The following is an 18,000-nucleotide window of genomic DNA, read 5'->3' as shown; positions in this document are numbered from 1 at the left end:
AAATTTAGGCCCAATTTAAAAAAGGAGAGGTTTTGGCATTTGAGGTCATTAGAAATGCCAATGCAATGGTTTATTAAATGGCTGTGCTAAGTCCATATTTCTGCATTAAGTCCATATCAACTGCATCCTCTTTATTGGTAAACCATTATGTCTACATTCACAATCCAAATTCTACTACTCTCTTCATCGCTCATTTATAGTCTCAATCTAATTTGACACAGATTTTTAAAAATACTATGAAGAAAAGTGTTTGGAATACGTTTTGCACTTTTAATAGTATTTCGAGAACATGAAAAATATTTCACAACGAATGCTTTTGATTAAAACAAAATTTTGTTATTATTCAATAATGAAGTCTCTTTTGTATGAAAAGGACACAATCAATAAATCTATGTGTGCGTAGAAAGAGTATGGTACACATGCAGAATACTACTACTATCTATCAATAACGTTAGTTTTAGCATATTTTTCGTTTTTTTAAGAGTTTGATCAATGCAGAACTAATTTTAATTATAAAACGCATAAACAAAACATAGAAGGTCATTTTAGGTAACATAGAGTTCATTAGTTTGTTTTTATTAACATTTACGGTTGAATATGTTTTGATAAAATGAATGAACCATAATAACAAATTTTTTAAAATGTACTCCCTCCGTCTCATAGTAGATGTCACACTTGAGAGATGATACGAGATTTTAGGAGATATTATTTTGTGCTGTTAAGTGGTGAGAGAAAATATAATTTTATAATTGATGTGAGAAAGAATATTTTCCAAAAGAGAAAATGTGACATCTTTTGTGAGACAAATTAAAAAGAAAAGTGTGACATCTACCGTAGACGAAGGAAGTATTAAACTCAAACTAAAAATGAATTCATGTTACCTAATGATCAGAGTGTTTTGATTTTATATTCTGCATTTAAAACAAATTTTGCATATATAGAACAACATTGTACTCCATATACATAAATGGTACAGCTAAAGAAATGTGATGGAAGTAAATTACAATAAGTGATAGCCCTAGAAAATTAATTAGTTGTTGGAAGAAACATGAATGATCCCCACTAAATAAAAGCAAGAGAAGAAAAACAGAAAAAACTAATTTAAATCCGGCATTGACAGAGTGTTAGCAAATCACCAAATCTTCTTCTTTCTCCCACAACATGCCCTCCATCTCCCTCCCCACACCTTCAACTCTCAATCATCATCACCTCCTTCAAATCTTCAACCACACACATTAATCAATCATGGCCTCCTCCCACACTACTCACCGCTATTTCATCGCGCTCCTCCTCCTCTCCGCCGCATTCTCCCCTTCCTCCTCCGACGATACAAAATTCGCCAAATCCCTAATCCATTTCAAACACTCCCTCACCAACGCCTCCGCCCTCGACGGCTGGCGCGAGGCAGCCGGAGTAACCCGCCTCTGCTCGCGCAACAAGCCGCTTTGGAGCGGCTGCGTCTGCCTCAACGGCTCCCTCGTCGGCCTGCGCCTCGAGGGCATGGGCCTCGGCGGCTTCCTCGACGCCGAGGCCCTGGCCGAGCTGCCGCTCTACACCTTCAGCGTGGCGCGGAACAACTTCACGGGGCCGATGCCCGACCTGGGGAGGCTGACGAGGCTGAGGAGCCTGTACCTGTCCGGCAACGGCTTCCGCGGCGAGATCAGGGGGGACGCGTTTGCGGGGATGAGGAGCGTCAGGAAGGTGGTTTTGGCCGGGAATTACTTCACGGGGACCATTCCGGCGTCGTTGGTGGAGCTGCCGAGGCTTGTGGATTTGCGGTTGCAGGATAATATGTTCGGAGGGAGGCTGCCGGAGTTCCGCCAGCCTAATTTCACGGCCAATTTTTCGAATAATAGGCTGCGGGGATCGATACCGGCGGCGCTCAGCGGCTTGAATGCTACCTCTTTTTATGGTGAGTTTGCATGTTTGTTAACAAGATAATTATTCTAAGTCGTCTCGTAACTTTTGCAATATCCTAAATGATTTAAATCGGATAAAATTTGTCATTTAAATTAGATAACTTTTGATCGACTTTTGAACATGTTTACCATTATTGTACATTATGGTGGTCATTACATTTATAAATTTTGAGATAATGATGTCAATATATTTATTTTATGATGATAGAGGCTTTTGCATGAGAATTGACATAAATAGCAAAAATTCGACAATTTTACAAAAATTAACTTAGGAGGGGACAGAAGTCATGTATGTGGTGAATATATAATGACAAAGGTATAAAACTCACAGCAAATTTAATCGTAATTTATTTGTATGAGACAATAGCGAAAAAGTTCAAGGTATTGAGCTTCATGAAATCAAAAGGAATTAGTGATGGGTACTATGTTGTTTTTACATGTTACAATTAATATACAATCTATATTGGCAATACTCCACAATAGTACAACTCAACGAAGAAATCAAGCAAAATATTTTACTTTTACTACAAAAATTAAATTACTCTCTGATAAATTTTAATTTGCTTCTGCACAATTTAGGATGATTATAGAATGAGAGTAGTTATGAAATTGTGAGAGTTGAAGGATATTTGACCTAATAATTGTATTTCAAAATAATTTTGTAGTATTTATAAACATCATGGGACTGAGTCATTATGTAGGTGGTGCCCATGTTGTACACTTCCAGCAGGTCAAACACCAACTAATTAAAGCTGCGTCACATCATCCTTAATTACTTACCATCTTCCACCTTATGCAATCGCACAAAATATTATGATTGGACTTAAATTTACAATATTAGTCTTGTTTTGTATTATAATAATAAAATGTTTGAAATCATAATCAGGAAATGTGGACCTATGCGGCACACCCTTAGCCCCATGCAGAATCAAAAAGCATTTCCCCAAAACGCCCTTCATCGCCGCGGCCCTCGCCGCGGCCGCGCTCTCAGCCTTCATAACCCTCACCGTCGTCCACCGCCGCCGCCCAAAGCATCTCAAGTACTCGAAATCCATGGACGGCTTCCCCATGGAGGACCCAAAACCACCCAACAAGAAGAAAAAACAAGACCAAAGACTATGCTTCGTTAACCACAACATCGAGAGGTTCGAGCTCGACGACCTCCTCCGAGCCTCCGCTCAGGTGTTGGGAAGCGGGAGCTTCGGCTCGTCCTACAAGGCCGCCCTCCCCGGCCGCCAATCCTACGTCGTTAGAAGGTTCCGGAAGATGAACAACCTAAGCAGGGAGGATTTCTCCTCCCACATGGCCAGGCTAGGGCGGCTCTCCCACCCTAACCTCGTGCCCCTCGTCGCCTTCCATTACACGAAGGACGAGAAGCTTCTCATCACGAAGTTCATCGAAAACGGCAGCTTAGCTAGCCACCTCCATGGTAAAATAGCAAAGTCAAAGTATATACGTTCAATTGAGAACTATCTTAAAATGAAAACTTATCAGTTGACAGCACAAAACATATCAATTGCCAGCAACTGATATTTTTGTGCTTCCAATTGAAAATATCTGAAGTTCTCATTTTCAAATAGTTCTCAATTGAACTACTCGCTACTCGGACTTCCCATTCTTACACACATTTTCTATGATTCTAAACAGGAAATAGAGGCTCTGGTCGACCCGGGCTGGACTGGGGGACGCGTCTAAGGATCATCAAAGGCGTGGCGAGAGGATTAGCCTATTTGTACAGAGAGCTCCCAACATTGAGCTTGCCTCATGGCCATCTCAAGTCTTCCAATGTTCTACTAGACAGCAACTGCCAGCCCCTTGTAGCAGACTACGCGTTGGCACCGGTCATGGACAAGGGCCATGCTGAGCAGCTCATGGCGGCCTACAAGTCGCCTGAGTCCACACAGAGCGAGGGGGTGACAAGGAAGACGGATGTGTGGAGCCTCGGGATTCTAATACTCGAGGTGCTGACTGGCCAGTTCCCGGCTAGCTATCTGAAACAGGGGAGGGGGCCTAGCTCGGATTTGGCTACCTGGGTAGGGTCGGTCGTGGGGGAGGAGTGGGCGGCTGAGGTGCTCGATAGGGACATGGGAGGCTCAGCAGTCGGGTTGCTGAAAATCGGGATGAGCTGCTGCGAGTGGGATGTGGAGAAGAGGTGGGATATGCGGGAGGCAGTGGAGAGAATTCAAGAATTGAAAGAGTGAGGAGTGATGATCAATTTAGTTCACATTTTTACCTTTGTTGTACAAACAAAAGTTTTATGAAAAATGAAGGAAACCAACAAAACACCATGACAATGAGTTCTCTCATTCCATAAAATTTATTTTTGTTTTACGAAATACATACAAACAAAGACTCAGAGGTGAAAAAGGAAATGTCGAAAAAAAGTTCGGCCCTGTTCGTACGAAACAAGAACCTCACGAGGCATGTCGCGCATTCCTCGTGAAACCTAAAATCTTTACATAATATCAAAACTATATTCACTGAAGGAAAAAAAGAGCAGTGCTGAACTTCTAATTACAGTTAAACATTATCTTTATACCGTCGTTTCAAATCTCCATGCTTGACTCTTGGTAACTCAAATCCTCCTGCAAGAGATTCCATTTGTTAGCATGAATGCTTATGAACAAGAAAAAAAAAGTGACATAAATCCACTTACTTTGGAAATGGAAACTTGACTATGGCAGGGAGAGTGCATGCTGTATGGCATAGGATAACAATCTTCTGCAAGATCTCTAAGTTTGTTGAGTTCGGGGAGCACTTCTTTCCCAAGATCCGGGCGGTCTTTCCGCCTAAGTTCAGCACACCTGAGTGATATCTTGGCAAGGGACAAGGCCTCTTCATAAGGCCAATCGGGTACTGATGGGTCGAGCATCTCAGCAAAGGTCCCTTGGTCGACAGCTCTTCCAACGTGGTGGCTCAACCCCATGGGGGGCTTCGACGTGAGGATCTGTAGAAAAATGATTCCTAGCGAGTATATATCAGATTTCACACCAAGCATACCCGTTTGCTGATACTCGGGATCAATGTAGCAGAAGGTCCCGGCTGTGGATGTCATTCGATATTGAGTGACATTGTCAGCCACGGATGGAGGGACGAGCCTGGCCAGGCCGACATCACTGATCTTGCTGACGTAGTTGCGGTCAAGTAGGATGTTGGCAGGCTTCAGGTCACGGTGCACCAGGGGCTCGGGTTTGGTTTGGTGGAGGAAAAGCAAGCCAGTCCCGATCTCAGCAGCGATCCGGAACCTATGCTGCCAAGATATCGGTGGAGTCTTGCCACGCTGAAATAGACGGTCTTCTAAGCTTCCGTTCGACATATGCTCATACACTAGGCAACCATACTCCGGACAGGCGCCTAGAAGCAGGACCATGTTCGGGTGTCGTATGCAGCTCAGAATCTCAACCTACCGAATCCAACAAAACACCAACACGAATAAGCAGAACACGAGGCAAAATATTGTATAATATGGGGAGTGGTTCGGTTGAGAACTATCTTCAAAAGAGAACATTGATAACTATAAGTTCGTTGCACAAACCATATTACAAAACATATCAGTTGCTCCAACTGATGTACTAGCAATTGATAGTTCTCAAAGTTCTCATTTTAACATAATTCTGAAGTAATCCATATACTATCTTATATATACCTCTTGGTTAAACTGTGATCTTCCATGAGTTGCATCGGGGCGAAGGACTTTTACTGCACACGGAGTATGGTCCAAATAACACTTGTAAACCGGGCCGTACCCTCCTTCTCCAATCTTTCTCGACTGTGCAAAAAACTCAGTAGCAGCCTCAATCTCCTCGATCGTGTACCTCCTGTACCTGCAGTCTGTCTGAATAGACCTACCCTTTTCTTCGGCCTCTTTCAAGGCCCTCATTTCCGCGGTGATTCTCTTTTGAGCTTCTAACTCCGCTATCCTTTGAGCGGCTTCAGCATGCTCGAGTGCTGCCTTAGACTTAGCCTTCTCTTTTTCCGCAAGAGCCAATGCTGTTTCTTCAGCAATCCGCGCCTCTTCTAACCTCCTCTGTTCGTCCATTTTCCAGCGCTGCAGCTCTTTCGCCTACAATACACAAGAAAAAATTATCACACGCGATCAAAAAGGGAAGCCGGCATGAAAGCAATACCTTCTCTCTTGCTGTGAGAGCCTCTTTGCATGCACTGCTATACATATCCATTGTTTGCTTCAGCTCCTGCTTTAACCGTCTCATTTCCGCTTCAACATCATCCTGCAACGCAAAGAATTAGTCTCGGTTTTGACTAAGTAACGCGTTACACAGTCTTTATAACAGCCTCACCATATTTTGTGGAGCGAAGCCTTTGTCGTGTTCAGGTGAAGCAGAGGAGAAGTCTATTGGAGACAAAACGTCTACTGATTTGCGTCCGAGGTTCCAAGAGTCAAAGCCTTGATAATCCACATCGGAGAATCCTGAGAGGCGCGGAGGCGTTGGGCCATCAAGAAAGTCCATGGAAGTAGGGAACACATCCACACTTCTCCTTGAGCTGACAAACGAAATATCAGTATCCGGTGGAGAGATGTCATAAGCCCTCCCGTTCGGGCCTCTACGCGAAGCGAATGGAGACCTGTTTGCAACATTCATAAAAAAAAACTTAATCAACGTTGGTTTCTTTATCACATGCATTATGCTTTTGAACACGCGACGATCATACTTGAAAGTGGCGTCGCTTAGCCTGCTTGAGCGCGGAGATTGCTCAGATCCGTAGCGTGAGTTTGCTGAAAAGGAACCTGTGGTTTGTTCATAGAAAAATGTCAAGATAGTTATTCAAGATAGATGAAGAAATGTATAAATGACTGACTTCTAGAAGTGGTGTTTGAATGCAAAGAGTTCTGCTCGGCCGCGTTGTTGTGTTTGATGCTGGCTTGAAGCAATATCTGGTTCCGGAGTTGGCTGGAAGGAGGCGGACGAGTGGAGGCTCTCGTGGACGAGATCTTCCCCTTGTGGATCACGTAAATCGTGCAGAAATCCGGTGCATTTTTTAGTACAGTTCCAGGGACATCTTTGGCCTTAAATCTGTTATGGTTTATTTGTAAATATATTATTCATAATGAAGTTAGTGTTTGTATCAAACAGAGAAAATAAATGCACCTGAAGATGTTTCCTTTATTTGTGGCGCCAAGAACAAGCATGTCGATTGCGTTCTGCCTCGTGAATTCGATGAGAGCTTTCGAGACGTCTGCTTCGTCCAACACAACCTCGTGGCGCTGTATCTGGAAAAGAAACAAGAAACACAGATCAATTGATTTTGTTTTGTTTCGTTCCGTGTGTACGTTCGAAATGTGGAAACTGACATCTTTTCGCGTGCAGAGGACGCGGAGAGGAAGGAAGAGCTCCTTCAAGTGTGGATCGTCGTCGATTTCGTCGCCGCCATCAGAGGCTTGGTTAGGCCCTGCACCAAACCAATTTTATGTATGTTGCATTGATAGTTATAAAAGGATAAAATTTTAGTAGTTAGATATATCGTCCAGCTAATTACAATTGCATAGCAATATGTCCAGACCACTGAACTTTTACTCGAGAGAACGAGAGAGATGGCATACATGGGGAGGACAAAGGGGATCCGGATTGTTTGAATCGGACGTGGACCAAAATAACGGTCTGGCCTTTGACAAGGATATTGTCGGTTGCCCATTTGAGGGCGATTTGGCTGCCTCTGTCCTTGTCGATGGCCACAGCAACGAGCCGCGTCGACACCGGAGCCATCTTATCTGCAGAATTCGACGTCGGAGGCCACATTTTTGTTATGTTTCTATATGTTCCGAATCCTCAGCTTCTCTGTCTGAAATGAACATCACCGTCTCTCTCTATTCCTCACACTCACTCTCTTTCCTTTTTTTCCAATAGAGATGTGTAAGGGGAGTTCCATCTTTAGCGGGTATGTATTAATTTGACTTTGTTGGAAGAGTTTTCATGGTTATTGTTGCTTCTGTTAACAGAAATCTAGGGAGGGAATTTTAACTATATCCACTTTTATTTCTTCAATAATAGTATGATTCTAAATCAACTACTTACAATTTTATCTCTAGACAAAAAAAGATTATAAAAAGTAATCACCTTTTCTGGCTTTTTCTAAAATAAGGCTATATCTTCACCTCTTCACCAGTTTTGCTTCAACTTGCAAGAAACCATAAACACAGTTCATAACATCAATGGCTCACATGTGATTTCCATGTTTTTGTCGGCAACAAGAGAAATATACATCACAAAATGGAGAGCAACAGCTATAGGGACCAGCTGGAATGGATCGTTAGGGCCGGAAACTGGGTTACTCCGTCCTTCACATATACAAGACCTGGTCGCAGAGTCAAATTTTTACCGATATTCATGTTCAAGAATGTCTCCATCTGAAAATGTTCCAACTGTTTTGGACCTTGCAACGTCCCGCCCAAGGTCAAACCCCATCCGAGCTCTTCTTCTGGAGTATCAGACATTGTCACAGCCCACTGCAGGTGTCCGGGGTTGGAGTTTTTGGTCTCTATCCAGCCTCCTATCCTTGTACTGTCCTCAATTTCTGAGTTAAACATCAGAGCAATGGAGCCATTAGAGTTACGTCTTGGTTGATCTTCCTCCTGTGCAGACGTATCTGAAAATCTGTGACGTCTAAATATGCTGAGGGGGAATGCCAATGCTCCAAGGTTGATATTTTGACCTGATGGCCTGGACTCTCTGTGCACACCCAAAAGTGAGAGCTTCGTGTTTCTAGAGAGATCCCAGACAATCTGTCCAAACGTGCTCAAGGAACACCCCAATCCATCTGCATTATCCTGCATCGCAAAATTGGATACAAACTGTGCCATGGACGCAACAATGTTCATTTTTCTCACGGCTATACCAATCGCGCTGCCACTATGCTGATACAGAAATGGAGGTCCACTAGCAGAATAGCTAGTCACTCCTCTTTCCTGTAAAAAGGATAAGCTATTATTTATATGGGCTAAAGGGAAAATCAATGAATTTCGATTATAAACACGCCATCATCTCCATCACATTTAAACATGCATTACAGAGTAAAAGGAAAAGGCAGAAAGCAATATTTCCTAAGAAGATAGAAAGAGCAGCACAAATACGAAAGCCAAGTAAACAGAAGGGTAAGTAGACGACAGTCTACCTGATGAGTACTTGTTGGGAATGCAACATCTCCGCATTGTGCGCCCATTGGTATTGCAACGGCAGAGAACCAATCATTAAAATGTGCAGCATAGAGAACTTTTGCAAGAGAAAGTGAACCGCCCAGCATATCACCTTGACCTTTGCCATTGGCAGAAAATTCTGCTACAAGTTTATCTTTCTCCCTTACATCAGTTTCAAATCTCAGCCTAGCATCAATACCATTTCTAAAAGCAGATCTTTGAATGGCATCGTATTTATGCTCGTCAACATCATCCATAACGAAGAATGCCCCTAGTACATTCACATTCCCCCTCACATGAGTGCCGGATTCCTGGAATGGACTTCCCTTGGAAGATTTGTAGAAAGTGAGTAGCCTCTCTACCTTGTCTTGCCTATCCCTGAGTTTCATGATATCTGAAAAGGCTTCTCGTTGTAACCGCTTCAAGATATCAATCTGTAAATCACACCATTTGAATAGTTGTAAGGCCCCATCTCATAGCTGATCCTATCAACAAACAATCAACCCACAAAGAAACGAGTGATTCAAGAATCATAGTCAAGTTAAACTGCTGCTCAGTTATTCAAACATTTTAACAACTCAGCTGCTAGTCTGCTACATAAACTAACTAAGCAGAAAGGTGAAAGTCCTTCATTCTACCATCAAAATGCCTTAACGGCAACTGTATATACAAGAAAACAAAGCAAAAAATTGTTTTTTCTATCATAATACTTCCTCCAAGAAATAGCATTAAGCCGGTCCAAAGAGATTAAACTAATTTCCTCAACATCAAATATCTTGTGACAGACTATGGGCGAGAGAAAACTTCAACCCAAAGCTTGGCTAGCTTTCCCATTACATGCACACTAAGCTCAGCTATATCATGGCAGAAGAGTTTAATTTTTCCTAAATAGTCAGCCCTTCATATTCTCATCTACATAACCCAATATGAAGAATTTACCATCCTGATAATCCATAATCATGCGCAGTTAAACTATTACAGAGACACAAACAAAGCATTTTAAAAAGTCGTTTTCTATTCACAAATTTTCAGCATCCCGCAGTTATTAGAAACAGGAAGAACCAAATTAATGCCAGAATAAAAAATTACCAAACCAAAAATACAAATAACCATCTCGTTATAATAAAACAACACATACGAAGATGAACAAATCCGAAATTGAGGGAATACCGGGCTATGGCGGCGGCCAGAGTTAAGGAGGCCGTGAGCCAAGTCGTGCGCTGTTGTGGCAAGCCGTTTGAGCTCATCCACTAATACTGTTAGAGGCTCCATTCTATAATTCAAATTTTCAAACCCTCCTCAAATGTATCAATTAGGGCAGAGCACCGCTCGGTTTCGGTTAAAACCAAACTGATCGACCTAAATTCTCCAAAATATTTGACCGAACAGAAATCGAAATACTTGATACACCGAACAGATAGCGATAACTTCAGGTGCGGTCGGTTTTGGCTATAAGCCCTAGACAGACAAGCGACTGAAAAGGCTGCACCTCGCTCTCTGTTTCGAATTCAAAGAATTTGTTCAGCGAAACTTCAATCAAATGTTTATAACTAATAATTTTAAAACGAATACGCGAAATGCAGTAGGACATTGCTAAGTATGAAATCTATCACATCGTTATAAAAGCTGAATAGTATGAAGAAATTGCAATTTCCCGGGAAAAAATCCTATCACATTTTTTCACCCAAAGCTTCTGCTACTGTATCTCAGCTCTTTTCAATACTTGCTGGAAAAATTATAGTGCAAACCCCATTTTTTGCTGCTAAAAATACCTCCAACCATACTCCAATCGCATTCCATTTTGTCCTTATTTTGCGTTTATGTACAGCAATGACTCAAATATGGCGTTGCACTGTAGCAAACGCAAAATTGCTTTTTCAATTTCTGATATTGCATTTAAATCGAGCAAAAGAAATGCATACCTGGTCCAATTTTGGCGACAAACATAGTTTGGGAGGAAGAACTTGCAGAGAAATGCAGAATATTTGGAGAAGAAGATAGAAGTGAGAACGGCGGTTTTGAATTTTAATTGGGGATGTAAATGGGCTTCATAAGTAAATAAACTTGGGCTAATAATTTTATTTAATGGTTATGTCCATTTAAATGTTCAAATAGGTCAATGGATTAATTTCATAATTAAGTACTACAATAATTCTATAAATATGCCCATGTAAACTTTGAAATCATTACTTCAATTAATAACTATAATCGTAAATTTTCCACTTTTAGATATTTTTTTATTATAATATTATTCTTTTATGTATTTCCAGCTAATTAGGAGTACTGTTTATTTATACTAAGTTTTAGATAATTATTACGGTATATTTTAATCCGAATGGGACTGTTAAAACCATCAAAATGGGTTAAAATCGTTTAAAAATTGACGAAATTGTTAGTGTAGGACCAATTGTGATTCGAATTGAAATGTTCAGGATGCAAAAATTCAAAAGATAAAGTATAGGACCAAAATCGTAAGATGGGTATATGTTTAAGACCAGTTTTAGCTTTTACTCAAAATAAAATTTTGAAAAATAATCAGAAAATATTGAAAGTTCATGTATTTTTTAGGCTAATAAGCCTAGTATTAGTATTCAACTTATAGATAGGGTATATGAATGATCAATGATGTGTGATTGTGCTCATGATGTGAATTGGTATAAATGGTGGATGTGATTGTCATAAGATTGAAATGAAGGATAAGTTGTCGACAATTTTTTGGAGAAACAAAAGCATATGGAATGTGAATATACAATCACACATTAAAAATATGCATACATGTAAAGTTGATAGAAAAAGACAAGAAAAAATATAACAGAATTCCCACATGATAAGTCCCCCCTTGTCTGTCTTTAGTTTATTTACAAATTAAAGTGGAGTGCTGCTTTCCCCTCATTTTCCAATTCTAAAACTCCTATATATTTGTGTATATATATCATGCAAGATTAAAGAGTGACAAAAACACACTATAGAGAGAGAGAGATGGAATGGAGAAAGAGTTATCTGGATGTGATCCTGGTGCCACTGGCGTTTATGATATGCATGGGATATCACCTATGGCTTTGGCATAAGGTTCGAACCCAACCTCTCTCGACCATCATCGGCACCAATGCTCGCGGCCGCAGATTTTGGGTCGCCGCCATCATGAAGGTTATTTTCCCCCCTCAGTTATAACTTTTGTAACACACACACAAGAATGTGAGATTTTGTTTATTTGAAATATTTTTTGAAATGGGATGGAAAATACTATCAGTTTAGTGGTGATGAATAACTTTTTTTTAAAAAAAAAAACTAAAAAATTGCATTGGAAAACATGAACGAATTGGTGCCTATTTTGTGAAGAAGCCATCCTCAGCTTTGGAAAATATTTAGAGATTTTACTCAAATTTTTTTCAGCATAGTTAAGTTTCTTTAATTCATTCCTAAATCCCAACAGTTTCATCGTTACGTTCACATCTTTTCCAACTCATCCCACCTTTATAGTGTTGCTGGCGTGCAAGTTTTGGTGATGACTGTGTATATTGTTAAAGATTTAATTGAACTCTCTCTCTCATGTTTGTTGTATTCAGTTATACCACGTAAATAAAAGCATTGCATAGCTAAGCATACACCACATTAATTAAATTAATATAATAGACTATCTATTAAACTGTAAAAGCAAACTCAATATCTGAAAATTTGTTTGAAAATTTCAGTATCATCAAAACCATGATGTTTTATTTTAGCACAGTTATTTATTTCCATTTTCATTAAATTTTGGCTCAATAAATAATGGACAAACTCTAGTGCGTCTTGCGTGTATACACGAAAATTTTGCAAAATCTTGTTTCCTTAAAGTCCTAAACAGTATTTGTGAATATATGTGAAAAATAAACTTCTTATTTTTTAGTTTTTATCCAACTCTTATTATGTTCAATTCATAATATCTAGCTACTTAATTTTAGACATGCCCCCAAGGCATGAATGGCATTTATGGACTTTTATATCTAGGAATTGGATTTGATATTTTTTTTATAGTTTGAGTATCTATCGTATTTGATGTGGTGTTCAGGACAACGAGAAGAAAAACATCCTAGCCGTCCAGACGATACGGAACACGATCATGGGATCCACATTAATGGCGACGACGTCGATCCTCCTCTGCTCGGGGCTGGCGGCCGTGATCAGCAGCACCTACAGCATCAAGAAGCCGCTCAACGACACCGTGTACGGGGCCCACGGCGAGTTCATGGTGGCGCTCAAGTACGTGACGCTCCTCCTCATCTTCCTCTTCTCCTTCATCTGCCACTCCCTCTCCATCCGCTTCAACAACCAAGTCAACATCCTCATCAACTGCCCCCTCGAAGACGATGACGAAGGCGTCATCACTCCCGACTACATTGCCGAGCTGCTCGAGCGCGGCTTCACGCTCAACACGATCGGCAACCGCCTCTTCTACGCTGCATTGCCGCTCATGCTGTGGATATTTGGGCCGGTGCTCGTGTTTCTCTGCTCCGTCACCATGGTGTCGATGCTGTACAATCTTGACGTCATCGTCGCGGCGGAGAAGGGGAAGAGCGGCGGTGCTGATCACCAGAATAATGGCCATCAATGTGAATTTGTGTGAAATGTAGATTTGTTTTGATAGGGACTATATTATAAATTTCGGGTTTAAAATTTGGATACAATAATTTTATCATGTTTTATTGTTAGACTTTTACACAGCGATTCACAAAAAATAATGAAAATTTGGGAGTGTTACTAAAAAATTAATGCTCCTAGTTTGGTATGAGCTTCTATGTACGTGGCCCAGAAATTGGGATGGATTAATTGATTGATTATATTAATCTAAGTGGTTTTCTTGTGTTAATGAGTTGCTTCACTTTAATTGCAAGTGAAATTTGACATAAGATTTTGATTTTAATATAGAGTATAATCCTTTTTTGGTCCTTTATATATGGCCGATTTATGATTTTGGTCCTGAACATTCACTTTTCAAAAAGTAAGTCCAAAATAAATGAAAAATGATATCGTTTGCATCCTTTTTTTGACGGCACCGCCAATTCTCGACGGTCAACCGTCAATTAGCGAAAATTTGACCCGATTAGCTTATTTTAATTACTGTAGCTAATTGAATATATTTTTTTTAATTTTCGGCTTTTACATTTTTAAATCCTAAATGAAAATAGTGAAAATACTCTAATATTAAACACAAAACCAACACTCATTTCATTCAAATTTATCCCCCTTTTTCTCCCGCTCATTCTTCTTCTTCCTCCCCAAGAACCCTAATTCTTTTTCTCCATCTCCGAAACAACCAAACACCTTCGAATATAGGTCGTTCGACGTATAGCCGGAACTCCGTAGACCGCGACCGCGTCCGTGACTTCGGAGACTTCCGATTTAGCTACGCTTTCTGCTATTGTAAAAAGATGGCGGCGCTCCGTATTGTCATCGGACAAGATAAACCGTCAAGGGGGAAGCTTTACTTCACATGTGAGAGGAAGGAATGCGGTTTCTTCAAGTGGTGCGAGCCAAATCGTGATGTCGAAGCTCGAGCCTCTTTTTCGTCATCCTCAGTCGGTGGTGCTAATTTTGAGGAGCTGGCTTTGAATTTGACTGAAATTAAGAAAAAAATTCAGAAATTAATGAATGTTTTGAGCTTTGTTCTTTGTTTTGTTGTTGTTGCAAAACTTATGTGTATATTCAAGTAATTTGATGTAGTATTTTTGAATCATATTTGAATTTCTAAGTAGATAAGTAATTTGAATTTTTTGTTGTTGTAACACTGTTGTTCGTATTTGAATTTTGCAGTGAATCGTTCATAATCTTTTTAGAAAAATCATCAGAAAGCCTAAATTGGACAATCTTAAAGTATATGACAAAGTAGTCTTTCATATAAATTTTTTACTTCCATTTGGTCCTGAACATTACGCACACCAATTGTAGAGATACAGGTACAAAATTTTGTAAGTCAGGTTTCATACGTTATGGGATTGCTTCTTCGTATGTGATTGTTTCTTCGTCGACTCTGTCAATAAATTGACATCAAATTGAACCAATAAATGGACAACAAAATACAATACAAAGTGGTCCTTTATATTGATTTTTTACTTCGTATTGGTCCTGAACATATAAACGATCAAAAAGACATAGGCATAGGCATTGCATCAAAAACAACAGAGTCTTATTGTCATAAGCCATTTACACCTGATACACGCTAAAAAACAACCACAGTTACATATTACATCCACAAAAAAATATTGTCATAAGGCAATGTATCAACCTTAACACCATTAACACCCAAAAACCATAAACACCATCAACACCCAACAACCACAGTTACATGTTACATTCCCCTTGCCTTTCACAGCCACAAGCCTCTCTTCCTCAGATTCTTCCTCACTCTCCACCTCGTACTCACTGGCGTAACTCTGTACTAACCAATCATCTCCACCAATTCCCTCACCCTCATCTACTCCAGCTCCTTCACCCTCACCCTCACCAGCTCCCTCGTCCTCACCATCGTCAGTTCCCTCATCATCACCATCACCAGACCCCCCATCATCATCATCACCAGTAGGATGAAGTAGATGGAGCGGCGGCTTCAAGTGAAAATGACGGGGATATCGGGCCTTCTTCGTCCTCTCAAAATCAGGGTCGCTTTCTGGGGAAGCTCGACGGTCACCGACTGAAGAAGTAGGGTTCATTTTCGGTGAAGAATGGACATCCGCGTCAGAGCTAGGGTTAAAACCCACAAATCCCGACGCAACCAACCGTCAATCGGTCGGAATCGGGCGGCTTTGGTCGGAATCGGAACTAGGGTTCTTCTTAGAGAGTGATGAGAGAGAAGAAAGAAAAGAGAGAGATTGATGTTTGAAGTTCCAAGTCTATACTTAACATAATATGAACTAACTAATAATCTCAAATTAAGTCTAGTCGGGTCAAATTTTCGCTAATTGACGGTTGACCGTCGAGAATTGACGGTTTCGTCAAAAAAGGATGCAAACGATACCATTTTTCATTTGTTTTGGACTTACTTTTTGAAAAGTGAATGTTCTAGACCAAAATCATAAATCGACAATATGTTAAGGACCAAAACAGTATTTGTGAATATATGTGAAAAATAAACTTCTTATTTTTTAATTTAATCCAACGCTTATTATGTTCATAATATCTAGCTACTTAATTTTTAGACATGCCCCCAAGGCATGAAGGGCATTTATGGACTTTCATATCTAGGTATTGGATTTGATATTTTTTTATAGTTTGAGTATCTAATATCATATTTGATGTGGTGTTCAGGACAACGAGAAGAAAAACATCCTAGCCGTCCAGACGATACGGAACACGATCATGGGATCCACATTAATGGCGACGACGTCGATCCTCCTCTGCTCGGGGCTGGCGGCCGTGATCAGCAGCACCTACTGAAGGAACTGGCAGCGGAAGCGGTGTGTTTCATGGATTAACACAATTTAATAATTATTAATCGCACAAATAAATCACATAAAACCAAATCTATTTAGCAAATTATTTAGACAAAATCTATTCGCGTAATTCTCACATGTATCATGCTCATAACTTGAATTAATCATGCTTTAAGAATATTGAAACCTAAAACATGCTTTTCTACGGAGCAGAAATAATACCTAATTAATTCTCCAAAGAATTGAAGATAGCTAGCAGCTTCTCCACGTGACGCTTTGAATACTAGACCACAAATCTTCTCTCTGGTTCCCGAACTGTACTCCGATATCAGTGTGGGCTGATCTCACCAGAATACTAGGACTTAAATAAAGAAGACAGAAGAAATCCTTTTAGGAATAGGACAAAATTTCGAGCTCCTCTACAGCTTGAGGGGGACGAAAATTTCAGTGTGAAAACTTATGATTTCTGTCTCCTTTATTCTCCTATTTATATTAAGTTCATTTTGGGCCCAGACAGGGATCTATGGAAGGTTTTGGATATGAGCTCATCCAATTTACTTTTTACTAATTAAATTGAACCCACAATTTAATATAAGTTATAATTGGAATATTACGAGAAGCCACTACAGAAGTAATATTGAACTCTCCCCATCCAAATCCGAAATTATAAGTAATCCGGGTTTCCGTTTAACTTTCATTTCCCGTGCTTAAGATAAAAATGTCCATTAATTAATTAATGTCTACTATGGACTTAATTAATTAACTTCTTATTAATTCCAAGAGTGGACTTAGCATTAAACGCTTATTTATTATTCATAGAGTAATCAAACTCCAACTAGCTAGGTTCCGAATAATAAAAACTTGTTTCGCGCTCCTCTTGAGGACATTATCAAACGAGACTCTCCTCGCGCACGATTCAATATAATAGCAATCCTAGCACCGCTAGATATTAATCACCACTACTCAATATATCAGGATTATTGGGTTACGAAAAACCCGCACCATTTGATAAGTCAAAGTAATGCATAATCAATACCGTATGCTCAATGCCAACCTACATTGATTAAGAAACAAATATTTATCAAGACCTCGCCTTTCAGTAGATAGCCTAAGGACAAGTCTTGTTGTTAGATCCGTTCAGTGCTATACCACACCAATGTCATCTTATTTCAGTAAAGCTTAGAAATATGCGGACTGACATTGCAACCTTTCTCGATGGATAGTCAAATTCCAACTAGGTTGTGAAATTCATCTTTTTCTTTGTTTAAAACTGACCGTGTTACCTTAAAGTGGACGCCGCCCACAACCGGTCTACTAAAACAAAGACTTAGACTTTGTTAAGTTAACTTATACATTTAAACATGCATGAACATCCATTAAATGTAAAACGTAACAACATTATGACAAAAATAATTTGTTTTATTCCTTGGAAAATAAAATAAGAGTTTTACAGTATTCAATCACTCGAAACGTGATTTCTAGTATACAAACTCGCGGCGGAGAAGGGGAAGAGCGGCGGTGCTGA

At 40.0% G+C, this 18,000-nt stretch overlaps 4 protein-coding genes across 6 annotated transcripts; 2 read left to right on the top strand and 2 right to left on the bottom strand.

The window, feature by feature from the left end:
• Positions 1 to 1,044: 1,044 nt before the first annotated feature.
• Positions 1,045 to 4,199, top strand: LOC125212369 (putative LRR receptor-like serine/threonine-protein kinase At4g31250). The gene is made up of 3 exons (XM_048112517.2): positions 1,045 to 1,912; positions 2,806 to 3,348; positions 3,567 to 4,199. The coding sequence occupies exons 1-3, from the start codon at positions 1,246 to 1,248 to the stop codon at positions 4,118 to 4,120; spliced, it is 1,764 nt and encodes a 587-aa protein (XP_047968474.1). The 5' UTR covers positions 1,045 to 1,245; the 3' UTR covers positions 4,121 to 4,199.
• A 10-nt stretch (positions 4,200 to 4,209) lies between these two features.
• Positions 4,210 to 7,706, bottom strand: LOC125212370 (U-box domain-containing protein 35-like). Its single transcript, XM_048112518.2, has 10 exons — positions 7,480 to 7,706; positions 7,231 to 7,328; positions 7,028 to 7,149; positions 6,738 to 6,952; positions 6,591 to 6,666; positions 6,218 to 6,503; positions 6,047 to 6,148; positions 5,566 to 5,982; positions 4,576 to 5,322; positions 4,210 to 4,504 (listed from the first exon to the last, which is right to left on the bottom strand). Exons 1-10 carry the CDS (start codon positions 7,673 to 7,675, stop codon positions 4,466 to 4,468), a joined length of 2,298 nt encoding a protein of 765 aa, XP_047968475.1. The 5' UTR covers positions 7,676 to 7,706; the 3' UTR covers positions 4,210 to 4,465.
• Positions 7,707 to 7,887: 181 nt separating this feature from the next.
• LOC125211628 (GDSL esterase/lipase) lies at positions 7,888 to 11,152 on the bottom strand. Of its 3 annotated transcripts, XM_048111505.2 has the most exons (5): positions 10,992 to 11,152; positions 10,842 to 10,921; positions 10,240 to 10,566; positions 9,048 to 9,503; positions 7,888 to 8,841 (listed from the first exon to the last, which is right to left on the bottom strand). In XM_048111505.2, the coding sequence occupies exons 3-5, from the start codon at positions 10,339 to 10,341 to the stop codon at positions 8,161 to 8,163; spliced, it is 1,239 nt and encodes a 412-aa protein (XP_047967462.1). In that variant the 5' UTR covers positions 10,342 to 10,566; positions 10,842 to 10,921; positions 10,992 to 11,152; the 3' UTR covers positions 7,888 to 8,160. The 3 variants fall into 3 exon arrangements, with proteins under 3 accessions (XP_047967462.1, XP_047967461.1, XP_047967463.1); XM_048111504.2 differs by lacking the exon at positions 10,842 to 10,921 and having other exon boundaries at positions 10,992 to 11,148; XM_048111506.2 differs by lacking the exon at positions 10,842 to 10,921 and having other exon boundaries at positions 9,048 to 9,554; positions 10,992 to 11,146.
• An 821-nt stretch (positions 11,153 to 11,973) lies between these two features.
• Positions 11,974 to 13,915, top strand: LOC125210155 (uncharacterized). The gene is made up of 2 exons (XM_048109730.2): positions 11,974 to 12,216; positions 13,118 to 13,915. Exons 1-2 carry the CDS (start codon positions 12,049 to 12,051, stop codon positions 13,670 to 13,672), a joined length of 723 nt encoding a protein of 240 aa, XP_047965687.2. The 5' UTR covers positions 11,974 to 12,048; the 3' UTR covers positions 13,673 to 13,915.
• Positions 13,916 to 18,000: the final 4,085 nt, after the last annotated feature.

This window comes from Salvia hispanica, chromosome 3 (genome assembly GCF_029641045.1).
Source record: "Salvia hispanica isolate PSC_SH4W2 chromosome 3, Shi_PSC_v1, whole genome shotgun sequence".
Classification (NCBI taxonomy): domain Eukaryota; kingdom Viridiplantae; phylum Streptophyta; class Magnoliopsida; order Lamiales; family Lamiaceae; genus Salvia; species Salvia hispanica.
Note: the sequence above shows the minus strand (reverse complement) of the source record. Positions and strands in the feature narration are given on the sequence as shown.